Here is a 13,288-nt window from a genome sequence, read left to right as displayed (position 1 = left end):
TATTCAATTGTCTGTAATGGTTGAAGGGAAAGAAAAAGACATATCTAAGTAGATTCGAATTTTCATTTTACGATAAACATCTCAAAACCAATCATCCAAAAAGACATATCTGGTAGATTCGAATTTTCATTTTACAATGAACATCTCAAAACCAGTCATCGTTGACTATTTCTGCTTTGATCTTCAACCTTAAGATACAATTTTTGGAAAGAAAAAATAAAGGATGGGAAGATTAGGGATTGGTCTAACAATCCCATAAATCTTTGGATTTCAATAATAAAAGACAGCAACCAATGTAATTAATTAGAGATAAGAAATAAGAATAAACTAACAATTCAACTTATTTAACAAGAGATCATTCGAAATTATATTCGATTAGAGAAAAACCCTCATTGTCATGCTATTTTCAGTTATTCCTCGGAAATAATAATGAAACCACCACCTATGTGGAACCATACTGTCTGCACGTGCAAGTCTCAACTAGTAGTATGGTAAAATAAATAAAAATAAGAACATTAAACTGAATATGGATCATGGGCGGATCATCCATCATTAATGGTTTTTTATTTATACACGTAGTAGTAAAAAGTAAAAAACGGTGCATGGCCCACGAACATCTTGCCCTTGAATCCTTATCAATCCATCGACTTACTGTAATAGGAGTAGGACACCCACCCTTTCTGAACATCTGACACGCTTACACTCTCCACTATCATTACACGTGAATCTGACACACAACAAACAACTTCTCTACATCTTCAATCAACACCGTCCATTTCATCATCTCCTCTCCTCTGTAAAATCCAACCGTCCATCCTCTTGAAGCGCTTTCAAAAGCTGTGCACCCTTCCTTCTACCTCTCGCACTACAGTCACTCTGCAAAGCTAACATCACAGCTCTCCCAACCGCCTCGGTCACCTCCATTGTCTCTCCTCCTCCTGACACACCAAATATCACTGACAGCACACTTATCGCACATTCCTTCCCTCTTCCCGTCATTTTCCCCATCACCACCATAAGCATTGGAACCGCCAACGCGTGGGCTCGAACCTCCGCCGCACCTTCTGGAACCGTACACAGCAATTCAAGCGCAGCCAATGCTCTCTCCGCTGCTCCTCCTTCGAGCTTTGCAAGCGCTTCCACCACTTCTGCTACCGATCCTGCTTCTACCGCCACGTGTCGGTTTCTTTCTGCGAGACATAAGGCTAATAACACTTTTGTTGCCGGTTTTGCCGCTACTTCATGTTTTAAAAGACCTACCACTGCTGTCATCACTGTTAGAGGGCACGTTGGGTCTCCTGTTCCGTCTGCTGGTGGGTCTGATAAGAGAGAGCGTTCGAGAAGGTGAAGAGTGGAGAGATGAGAAGCGTCGGACCCAGTGCTGAGCTGAAGCTCTGCCACGTGGTAAAGTTCAGCAAGGTTAGTGGGACCGGATTCCGGTGATGTGTCAGATGTGGATTCATGACGTGGGTAAGATTCAGATGTGGGTGGGGGTTGGTGGTGTAAGATTGGGGATTTGGGTAGAGGAAACCTCCATTGTGTGAAGCTTTGGGACGTTGAGGAGGAGGATGACTCGGATTCGGATTGTGGTCTTGGTGGTAGTAGATGATGAGATGACGAAGATGGCGGAGGAGGTGGTGGTGGGTCAGATTGCGGTAGTGGGAAGGTGGGGGTTTGAGTGTTAGTGGGGCTGAGAACAGTTTGGGTGCAGTAGCTAAAGAAACCACAAGAGAAGAGGGGACGAGGTGGGTTTTTGAGCTTTGAGTTATGGGTTTTCATGGTGGGGAAGGAGAGAAGATTGTGAAGAAGACGAGAAGATTCATAAATTAAAGGATGGATACGGTGATCGAAAGCTTTGGCTTTTATTTCGTTTGTTTTTGGGTTTTTTCTGCAAGAGCAAAAGACTGGTTGGTATAGCTGGCACGTACTTGGGAGTCTCTGCAATACTCGGTACTCGGTACAACAGTGAGGTGCCCTGTAACGATGTCAATGTGGGCCCCTTCAGAATAATTTCAAAATCAAAATTTATCAAATGTTAAGTTCGGTCCGACACATTGACACACCCCCCATGGCCAATTTGCTGACTATTTTGGTTTGAGACATATTGGTTTTGGTCACTATCAAACGAAATATTAATCATATTTCATGAATGTTTCAATTTGTCAAGGAATATTTTGATATCAAGAGTCTCTTATTTACTCTTACATTGCTTCGATATGAGATTTTAAACCTTGGTAATTGTGGGGGAAATTCTGAAATAAGGACACGTGGCATGAGTTTAAGCTCGGAAGTATCTCCAAAGCTCGGGTGGACGGTAGGTAAGCCCGACAGATTGAACTCCTCGGGTGCCATGGATGATTGAGCTCGAACTCGAGTCATCGATAGGTTAGGTAGTACAGGTAATGGCGGCATAGGTCGGGTGTACGGATCTGACATATGCAACAGTTGATTGACAGCATTAACAACTCACGTCATCCCAGAAGTGGTAGGGCAGTTACAACAACCCCTACAGCTGACATGTCAGGGAGTGAACTAACTGCCCTAGGTCACCTCAAAGGGTGGCGCAGAAATCGAACCAGATCAATGCCTTTAAAAGGAAGAGGGCTATGGGTAAAAGGGGGAATTTCTTCTTCTCTAAAAAAAAACTAAATTACATTAATCAATTTATCTAACTTGATCGTCGGAGTGGGCTGGTTTGCAGGTTCGCCCGAGCTAAGAGAGAAGGAAAGTGTAGAGCAATTTCTTGCATCTACAGTAATGGTATGGATATCATAAGTGATTAATGTGTTATGTGTTTGACATGATTCTCTTGGATGCAATGTCTTAGAAATCGAACTCACAGGATAAATCAAAATTTTACTCAAATGGTTGGATCGGGCTCAATCCGGTTGGATTGATTTATATATGTTAAATAATTTTTAAATATATAAAAATAAAAAATCAAATATTTTTTTTTCTTTTTTAATTCATGGTAAAAAAAAAAATTCAAAAGATTAAATAATTTTTTTTTTTTAAATCATTTCATTTTCTTCAAAGCTGCAAAGGTATTCAACTTCTTTTCTTTAAAAAAAAAATCCTAATAAAAAATAACTTTAGTAATATTATTATTAGTTTTTTTTATTTTTTATTTTTTAATTTTGAAGAATCAGTTCATAAGAATCATTTTGTCTAGTCCAACCAAAATAGGTTATGGTAGGGTTTATACTAGATTTAGAACTTGATTGGCAACTTTTTATTATCTCTTGCGGGGTCGTGAATGACATTTTAGATGATCCAACCAAATTGTACTGCAAATCTAACCATTAAAATCATTTAAAAAAAGTTAGTCCATACTACAATTATTCCTAGGTGAAAAACATTAACCTAATTAAAATAATGATTAAACAAATAAATTACATATTTCAACATCAAGATTGATTTTTTCATGAGTTTATAATGAATTGATTTTCAATAACAAAAGACATGACTTTAGATAAAGTGGAATTGAGGAACATGATTCCATTAACTAATCCCAAATCCTCGAACAAGATTGGATTTTTCAATTTAAAACATTGGGTTTTCTAGTTTTAGAGGGCCTCCACATAGACATTGAATTGGCTCGCTATGATTTTTGAAGATAATTTTCTTAGATCCTTCATGCCAAATATTATTTAGATTAATGATTTATATTCATCAATGTAGAACATTTTATCAAGAATTCAAAATCATAATTTTTTTTCCATGATTTTGATTTGCAACAAAAAGAAGAAGCTCAAATCCATGTTAAAATTAAACAAGCTACCAAATAAATGCTAAAGATCATATATCTTTTAGTGGACCAGCATGCTAAATAATAGACAAATTAATGATTTCTTACCATCAATTAGAGCATTTTAACAAGAATTTGAAATTATTTTTTCATTGATTTTGATTTGCACAAAAAAGAAGCTCAAATATATAGTTAAAATTAAACAACCAGCCTTAAAAAAAGGAGAGAAACCCCCCTTATTGGCCACTCATAGAGATTTATCCTAACTTACTTGTTATGTGTAGTTTGTGGAGGATTACATGTATATAAGGGATTTGAGCGAGATATGATGCTCTAAGAGACTAGTTTCCCCGCCTTCAAACGTTGGTGTGGCAATAACAATTATAAAAAATAAATAATAAATAATAAAAAAATAAAGTGCATTATTGTAGGTAAAATGGACTAAGGTTATATTTATTACAGTTTTTCAGATGATTTTTTGGGTTTTGAATCGAAAAAAGTCGAAAAAACACATTTTTGTTGGTAATGATTTATGTTTCAACAATTATTGTGGGAAGTTCAAAATTGTATTTTTGAGAAGTCTCGCTCGGATTGTTTTAGTGCAAGAACCACGACGAGAAACTAATATCGAAAAACGTATGGGGTTGAAATGATGATTTCACCTCTCTTTCTTCTTTAACTCATCAATTAAACAATATAATCAATTTGACCTCTCTCTACTATTTACTCTTTGGCTTATGTAACAAACAAGATTCTATTGGACAAAGTTTCCGGATTGTAAGCTTTTGCTTCTCTTAGGCATAAAATCCTGAAATAGAAATTAGAATATGCAACAAACCGACATAATCTTATGTGATATGGGCCCAAAACGTGCCACGTGGTTTTTAATTTAGTGTGCTTGATTGATTAGTGATTACCACCCAGCATGATTTTTGTAAGTGTAGGTCTTTTCGAGTGGACCAAAGCCTAGACTATCAAAATAACACGTGGCACGTTTCTGGATGTGGCACACTGAACACTCCATGATCCCGGGCTTCGTTTTTTCCCGTAATTTTCTCTACTCACAGAGAAGGCCGTTTCTCACTTTCTCGACCTCTCGAGAATAGAAAAATGGACGATGAGAGGATCTCAGAAAACGAGAGGCTCCAAATCGAGCACTTAAGAGAGCTTGAAATGGAAGAATTACAGATCGAAGAAGTCGACGACACTCATTATTCTTCATCTGATGAGTTAATGTAAACCAAACTCTTTTCGATTCATATTTGTTTTTTATTTTTATTTTATTTTTGTATAAGTAATAATTACCATTGGATCTATTTGTATGAAACTATGAATTGAGTTCTATTCGAATCTTTGTTCGCATTTCCGTTTTTGAGATTTAGGGTTTTCCAATTACGTGAGAAAAAAAACCCTAGTTCGAGGATTTGATAGTTTGTTCCGTTGATTTTAATGTCGATTTTGATGCAAATGCGAACTTAGATGGAAAATATTATCACTTTTAAGTAATTTGAACTCGATTCGGATTCTCTCTCTTAGTTATTTTACGTTTCTCAAAGATGCTGATTAGGAATTGAAATCTAATCTTGTTGTTTCTTTTTTACACACCTTTAGTTTGAGAAATTGATCTTTATGTCATTTTTTATGCAAATGTGAACTTAGATGGAAAATTTTATCCCTTATAAGTAATTTGACCTCGATTCCGATTCTCTGTCTTGGGTATTTTGCGTTTCTCCAAGAAGCTTATTAGGAATTGAAAGCTGATCTTGTTGTTTCTTTTCTGCACACTTTCAGCTTGAGTAACATATTAAATTGTTTGTAATCCTTATCTTAGTAACTGAGTTCACATTTCTAGTCTTCATTGACTGCTTGATTCTCTGAATTGTTTTTCTGTTCTTCCACCTTAAAGTGAAATTATTGGAATATAGTCCTTAGCTATACCAATATGTTGACAATTAGCAACATATGCTGTATAGATGTACCAGTATTTTAGCAGAGTTTAATAGTAACAACGTTCGGATTTGTTAATCATTCACGGGTTCAATTCGGTTAGTTCAGATAGATTCAAGAAAGTTTCGTATAAAAAAATCTGGAAAGTTTTGTGGAAAATACAAATGATGTTTTTTGGATTTCTTACCAAAATCCATCATCTTCAAACTCTCTAAAAACCTTATATTTTTCTTGAGATTTGAATGTTGAAAAAAATAAAATTACGAAGGTGAAGGCTAAAAATGTTATTATATTGCACTCTTAATTGATAAATTGATGATTAATTTATTGAATTAATTGGATAATCCCTTATTCAAAGAATTTTATGAATTTTTGAAAAATTTGGAGAATTTTGTGTCTACTTGTGCCTTTGAAGCAAGGCTGATTTGAAAAATGAAAATTTGTATGTGATTTATATATTGGCATATGACATAGATCAATATTATATTCTTTCCTAATTTATCATAACTTTTTCTTATTATTTTTATTTATTTGAAATTTTATTTTATTTTAATTAAAGAGAGGCACCCTATCAATTCTTTTTTGAAAAGGCAGTGCCCGTGAAGCTTATTCCTTATGATTTTTGCCATTAGAGTGCTTTCCTCACTGCTTTACCTTCAAAAGCACTGTTGCATTGCCACATATGTTTCTACCTTTATTTCATAATTGTTAGGTGTATTTTTTGCAATGGTTAAATGTGTTTTTGTTTCTTCTTTTCAAGTCAAAGTGGCCATGGAGATGTTGGAAGGGAGAGACAATATGATGGTTTTACCTTCGACACCGGTTTGGCTTCCATGCATACGTATCTTGGTGGTAGGTATATAGCATTTGCCGGTGCTTGTTTCCACATTTTAAAGATTTTAAACTTTGTAAAATGAGAAGTTGTATGATTTTCCTTGTGTAACAGATGTTGATGATACTAATAATAGGATAGCTATCTTGGAGGGTGGTGCTATCTTAAACCTCCCAATGCTGTACTTGGAAGGTAAGTCTCTGTTTTTAATTTTGATGCTATGTTTCTTTCTTTGATATGTACTGCGAATCAATTCATTGAAAGAAAGAGTGGGAAAGGCCAAAACAAAAAACCCAAGTACAAAACAAGGTAACGAGAACAGCCATAGGAGCACCAAAGAAATTATTCAAATATTCGATCTTTATTCTCAATTAAGATTTAGATAATTTATTTAAGGCATCTCAATTATCTACATAGCCACATAGCCTGCACAATAACTTCCTTGAGAATAACTCACAAATTGCAAAGTGACACCTTTATCTTTGAGACGACCTCATTCATTACGCTATACTTGTATCCAATAGTGCGATAATTTCTCTATTTTGCATTCTCTCCAATATAAAACAGTGAGGAATGTTTTGTCACAATATTATATAGTTGAAAATGAGAAGTTAACATAATATTATATGTATTGCCATAATATCAACATCTGTGACACAAGGTTCTGCCATAGTATTATATATATCTATCAAAAAAAAGGAGACCTTCTGATCTTCAACTTTGGATTAACTTGAACAAGTTTTTAGGAGGGATCTAATGAACTTCAGAAAAAAGAAAAAAAAAACGTGAGGGAAGTTTCAAAAGACTATTTTTGAATTTACAATGAAGGAGAAGATAATTTATGAATTTTCCACATGCTTTGCAGGAGTAGCACCTTAGGTATTTTCTTGTCCTATGAAACGATTATCTGTCCTGAGTTTCTTATCAAGTCAAGTTGGATTAGGAGAAAACGTCAAAAGATAATTTTGGGAAAACGTGGATGTACTCATCCAAATAATTTCTGATGGAGAGTGGAGGATATGAGCATGTTTCAAATTTTTTTGTTGTTTCAGTAGAACATATACGATTTTGGTCAAAATTGGAATGAAACATTAGCCTCAATACATTGTTTAGAGAATGTTCTGGATTATCGTTAAATATTTCAGAATGCTTTGGTTGAGACTGTTGATTTTTCTCTTGACTGAGACATTGCCTTGAGATGATATTTTAAACTTGATATGAGAGGGTTCATAGAGGACTTAGGTTTGAAGAAAGAAATCAGATGGAGAATGCCATACTTGAATTCATTCACGGTGGCTTTTAAGCTCGTGATAACAAGCACATACTTTTTGTTTTGATAAGCACGAGCACATATTTCAAAAAGAGGGAGGAACATTAGTTACTTTTACGAGCAGAACCAATTAATTTAGGAGAAATGAATGATCAATGTGGCTTTGTACAGAGTGAAATGGAGGGAAGAGATTCATTTAGCCAATCCTAAATCATTGGACCAAGGTTTTGATGATGATGACTGCCCAATCCATGAAATTCCCTGTTAATCTTTTTAGTAGCATCTTCACTGCCACTACTTCCCAATCCATGGCTTTTGCAACTTTTGGGGTTTGGAGTTTTGCTTATTTATATGTCAATTTTTGTTTGTACTTCGCACGAACTTGCATATTGCATACGTTTGCTGTTTTTATAGAGTGTAATTCATGTTTTTCATTTGTCATGTCTCAGGAGTTGTTTTGTTCCCTGAGGCCACCCTTCCTCTGAGAGTCATTCAACATACATTTAAAGCTGCTGTGGAAAAAGCATTAAACCAAGTTGACACTCCTTGTACAATAGGTGTGGTACGTTACCTAACTTTCGCCCTTGTTACTTTATTTCATTGTGTGCGGAACATCAGCTTCTTCCTTGTACGGTTGTCCCTATGAAACTTAAACATTATTTTCAAATTTGGTTCAGGTCCACATTCATAAGCATCCTGATGATGCAAGTGCGCGCTTTGCCCCCGTTGGGACAACTGCAGAGGTATGGTATCTAGTGTTTGTTAGGTTTTTCTCCTCCATGGACAAGGAGCGCATCGTCTTTGTGTGCTTTTGCTTATTAGGACAAGATATCTGCCTTTTTACTAATCATATAAATACTTTTCAAGTGAATGCCTTTACTTGTCAAGCTCAATTAAATTAGATGAGCCCTATTTAACTTAATGGTGGGGGTTTCAGTTTCCAAAATAAGTTCTTCTAATTATCATATTAACTGATCATATATGTCGAAGCATATTTACAGCTGAACTTTAGGAAAAGCTTATAGTTACTTTCTCTTCCTCACAATCTGGATCCAGTGGCTTCTTTGATTATGAAAATTGGAAAGATTTATAGTTGTTATGATCATTATCGATCAAAAAAAAAAAAAAGTTGTTATGATCATTCGTTAGACTTTGGGGAATGCATTTTGGAGCCCACTTTTTTTTTGCTTTCCCGGAGCTCAAAATCACATTTCGGTCTCAATTACTGTTTAGTGAAGTGATCTAATTCCTGTTTCTTGCAAAAGTGAGAAGTCGAAAACGCAAAAGCAAGAAGTGGCTCTGAGTTGCTTCTAATTTTCTGGGTTCGAAGGGAAGCGATTTTGTATATTGAACGTGCATTGTTTTTTCATGTTTTGTCCCTCTTGTTTGAGGAAAGCGATCTGGTCTCCTTCAGATTTGGCAAAACGTGGGCTGTTTGTCGCACCAATAAAGTTTACCCTTCTCTTTAAATGCTGACTAAATTTGCTAAATCTATTCCTCAGATTCGACAATACCGGCGGTTGGAGGACGGTTCACTGAACGTGGTTACTCGTGGCCAACAACGATTTTACCTGCGACGCAGGTGGATGGATGTGGAGGGAGCTGTAAGAAAAATGATTTGAAGTATATGTATTACAGTGCCTTTTTTTCCTGCTTCCGTAATGGAAAGGCTAATGGATCTACACTTTGTCAGCCATGTGCAGAGGTCCAAATCATTGAGGAAGATTTACCTCTGAGGACTCCAAGGGATGCATTTGGACAGCTGGCATCAATCAATAACCTCTGGCATCGTAGCATCTCATATCCCATGCTTTCAAATGCTTTACATGCTAAACATCATGGTTACAGGGATGAGGATAATGATTCAGAATCTATGTCTGAAGCAAGTTTTCTGAGCGATCTTTCTTCTACAGAGTGTAGAATGCACCATTCTGCAATTGATTCCCATGATGGGTATGATAGGATTGATGAACTGACGAATAGTGATGATGATGAACATGTGTCTGTGTCGAGCTACCAATTGGGAATATCTCGTCTCAATGATTCTGGAGGGTCATCACAAAATACTATACTTGAGAAACAAAGCGGAAGTGATAACACTGGGAACCAGTCTTTTTCAGGAAGACATTCCAAGAGAGGTCAGGGATGGAAGGATTGGGCTGCTGCTGGGTCAAAGCATAGAGCTCCGAGGGCATTTTGGCCTCATTGGGTTTACCGCATGTATGATTCCTATTGTCTTGCTCAAAGAGTTGCAGGTAAAGTGACCTTTTCTTTTTTCATCGGAGCCCTATCCCAAAGTTTTCATTTTGACTAGTGAAACACTTGTCCTTAATTTGTTCAATTATGCTGCAGTTGATAGGTTCCTGAACTTGCATCTGTTGAATTAGACAAATTAAAAAATCATCATAAATAGATAATCTCCTAAATAGATCATCTTTTGTTGAATTTTTTTTTATTGTGTCATTGTGAAGTCATTCCAAATTCATTTGTAGTGCTCTTGGTGCATTACAATTAAAGGTCTTTTGTGAGGCCATCTCGTCCTTCTTTAATGAAATTTCTTTCCTTAAATAAAGAGAGTAAAACACCATGTCCTTGTGTAAACTTATTGAACAGAACTAGCTTCTCCTCCTAGATGATATGTTCTTTGTAATTATTGTGCATTTATGTTGATTCTGAATCTTTATTTCATCTGTTGATGATGGTAATTATTCTGAATTAACATTTTGCAGATATGTGGAAGCAGATAATTGGGGCCCCAAGCATGGATGATCTTGTAAAGAAGCCTGATCTTTTGTCATTTTTTATTGGAAGTAAAATTCCCGTGTCAGAATCCTTGCGCCAGGAACTACTAGAGATACATGGAGTTTCCTATAGATTGCGCAGGGAAATTGAGTTACTTGAGTGCTTCGCTCGTGTCCGTTGCAAAACCTGTGAGGTATGTCATCATCATCACCACCACTCCAACTACATGGGGTTGGCAGAATGGATCCTGTTCCTCCATTCACTTCCATCTTGAGAAATATTTCATTGGGTTGTCTTCAAAATCCTACATTCTTCATACCTGGATCTCCAATCACATTGATGCATACTATCTATTATTATATGGAATTTTATTTACATGAATTACTTCTTAACATGGTAAAATCAAGAGAATGAGGAATACATATACCCCTCTTACGTGAAAGAATGGTTAGTTTTGAAATGTTCAATAAGAGAATGAGTTATCTTAATTCTCACCTTTCAGGATTAATTACAAATGACCGTGTTCTTAAATGACAAGAAAATGCTTATCAAAATACAATTAAGATGATGTTCTCCCTGATCAACTGTGGTTTAATCATAGTATTGAGAACATAACATTGGGCAATCTGAGGACAACATTCTTTGATGTGAGTGCAATACTTTTGCAATTCGGATAATGTTTGGCTTGTTGAATCCTCAAGATAGTGTTGCTGGTGTCCCTTACGGCATTCTGGGAGGCTTCAACTATCTCTAAGAAGTGTTTGCATGGCCCAGAGTTTAGACTTGAATATTCTGATTTTGAAGAAGAGAGTTTTCAAGAATTTTGCAGCTGAAAATTAACCAATTCTCTAAGAAGCAATGCCTTGTGTTTGCAAGTATATGAAATCTTGGTTAATTTGCACATTTGATTCATCCTAATTCTCTTAACATGAGAAAGAATTGATCAAATTAAAGTATGTGATAAAAGAATTGATCAAGTATATGAAATCTTGGTTAATTTGCACAATTGGTACTTTTGGTGATTCCAGGATGCTCTTGAAAGCTTTTAATTTATGAAGTAACAAAATTACACCAAAACAAAAAGAAGTAACCGAAGAGGGAAAAAGACTGGAACATAACTCCTTTTATACAATTGTGGGTAGAGATTTAGTTGCTTCTGTTATTTAATGCTAGTGATTGTAGCGGTCTATTCTCAGTTTTTTGTGATTGGATCTAACTAATCTCTTATTCTTGCAGACTGTAATTGCAAAACGGAGTGATATGCTGGTGATGTCTAGTGATGGACCTCTAGGTGCTTATGTGAACCCACAGGGTTATGTGCATGAGATCATGACTCTCTACAGAGCAGATGGCCTAGCACTAATTGGACGCCCTGTTGAAGAGTATAGCTGGTTTCCTGGGTATGAGCTTTAACCTTTTATTTTCTTCTTCTTCTTCATTTATTATGATTTTGAGCTTCTCTATTCTATTTTTCTTCACAAACCATGGAAGGCATAGCATGCCTGCTTGGAAGGATGTAATTTGCTTGAAAAAAATTTAGGCGAACCAGAGACGAGGGAATTCAACAGAATGGTTTGGATACAACTTAAGTCTTATCTACGGTCTGTCTGTCATCACTTGTGTTTTATTCCTTCTACACTTAAGACACTAATTTCAAAACCTAGTAGCATGCCTAGAGATTTCCTATAATTCTCCTAGCAATGATGTTTTTGGTGACGTGATGTCTCGAGCCTAATGGGCTAAACCTTAAGTCTTGTGATATTTGTTGCATCTCCTCCTATATTTGTGCTCAGAAATAATACTGCTTAAGTAGCACTTTAATTTTGTATTTTAGTGAAATCGGTAGCACATATGAATTCCTTGAGAGAGATCAGGTAACATAGTACGATAGTGTAGAACATACTACCCAGGAGTCTTTCAGACTTTTCCTTTCTGGCGCTGACAATCTTTCCCTCCGTTCCCACTCCTACGAAGTTCTACTTCCAAATATTTTACTACCCTTCTCTGATAATATGAGAACACTACTCGAGAAACTTGTCCTTTTTATTTTGTTCTGGGAGTATAGAATAAGAATAATGCTGAAGTGACCTCAAGATTGTACCTCATATCGCACATCCTGATATGAAAATGGGAAGGAACCATAGATGCTTGTCATTGAGATACGAGTCAAAAAGCATCTATGGTTCCTACACACTTTCACGTCAGGATGTTCGATAGGAGGTACAATCTTGAGTTCACTGCAGCAAGACTCATAAAATAATAGGTGTGAGATCATTTTCTCGATTCAAAATTTTATTTCTTGATTAAATATAAATCTTATTAAAGTTCTACCATGTACAGCTAATTTGTCTATAGTTATTGTTTGCAATGTTGTTTTTTTTGACATGTTGCAAGAACATACTAATAAGTGATTTTTGCAGGTATGCGTGGACAATCACCACCTGTCTCACTTGTGAGTCACAGATGGGTTGGCATTTTACGGCCACCAACAAGAAATTAAAGCCAAGACATTTCTGGGGGATCCGGAGCTCACAAGTTGCAGATGTCGTTCGTTGAAATCTGATGAGCTCCCAATTAGGTTTTTTTTCACCCAATTTTCCCACCTACAAAACCAAGCAACTCTGTATATATTAAATGTGTTTATCCCGCTACTGATTACTGTCGAACAACAAACCATGTGCTGGCATCTGTAAAAAATTTCCTATCTTTAAACTTCAAAAAAAAGTTCAATGAGAGTTCTCAGCTCCAA

The 13,288-nt window shown here is 36.0% G+C and overlaps 2 protein-coding genes across 3 annotated transcripts; one reads left to right on the top strand and one right to left on the bottom strand.

The window, feature by feature from the left end:
- Positions 1 to 464: 464 nt before the first annotated feature.
- LOC147397188 (ARM repeat superfamily protein) lies at positions 465 to 2,007 on the bottom strand. Its single transcript, XM_086452703.1, has one exon. The coding sequence runs from the start codon at positions 1,777 to 1,779 to the stop codon at positions 781 to 783; it is 999 nt and encodes a 332-aa protein (XP_086308829.1). The 5' UTR covers positions 1,780 to 2,007; the 3' UTR covers positions 465 to 780.
- Positions 2,008 to 4,784: 2,777 nt separating this feature from the next.
- On the top strand, positions 4,785 to 13,288 carry LOC147397187 (ATP-dependent protease La (LON) domain protein). Of its 2 annotated transcripts, none has more exons than XM_086452702.1 (10): positions 4,785 to 4,977; positions 6,456 to 6,547; positions 6,642 to 6,719; positions 8,247 to 8,359; positions 8,475 to 8,540; positions 9,300 to 9,401; positions 9,491 to 10,052; positions 10,527 to 10,732; positions 11,776 to 11,939; positions 12,960 to 13,288. In XM_086452702.1, the coding sequence occupies exons 1-10, from the start codon at positions 4,859 to 4,861 to the stop codon at positions 13,093 to 13,095; spliced, it is 1,638 nt and encodes a 545-aa protein (XP_086308828.1). In that variant the 5' UTR covers positions 4,785 to 4,858; the 3' UTR covers positions 13,096 to 13,288. The 2 variants fall into 2 exon arrangements, with proteins under 2 accessions (XP_086308828.1, XP_086308827.1); XM_086452701.1 differs by having other exon boundaries at positions 4,786 to 4,983.

This window comes from Akebia trifoliata, chromosome 8 (genome assembly GCF_017979445.1).
Source record: "Akebia trifoliata isolate Shusen 1 chromosome 8, ASM1797944v1, whole genome shotgun sequence".
In the NCBI taxonomy this organism is placed as follows: domain Eukaryota; kingdom Viridiplantae; phylum Streptophyta; class Magnoliopsida; order Ranunculales; family Lardizabalaceae; genus Akebia; species Akebia trifoliata.
This window is presented reverse-complemented; position numbering and strand designations above follow the sequence as displayed.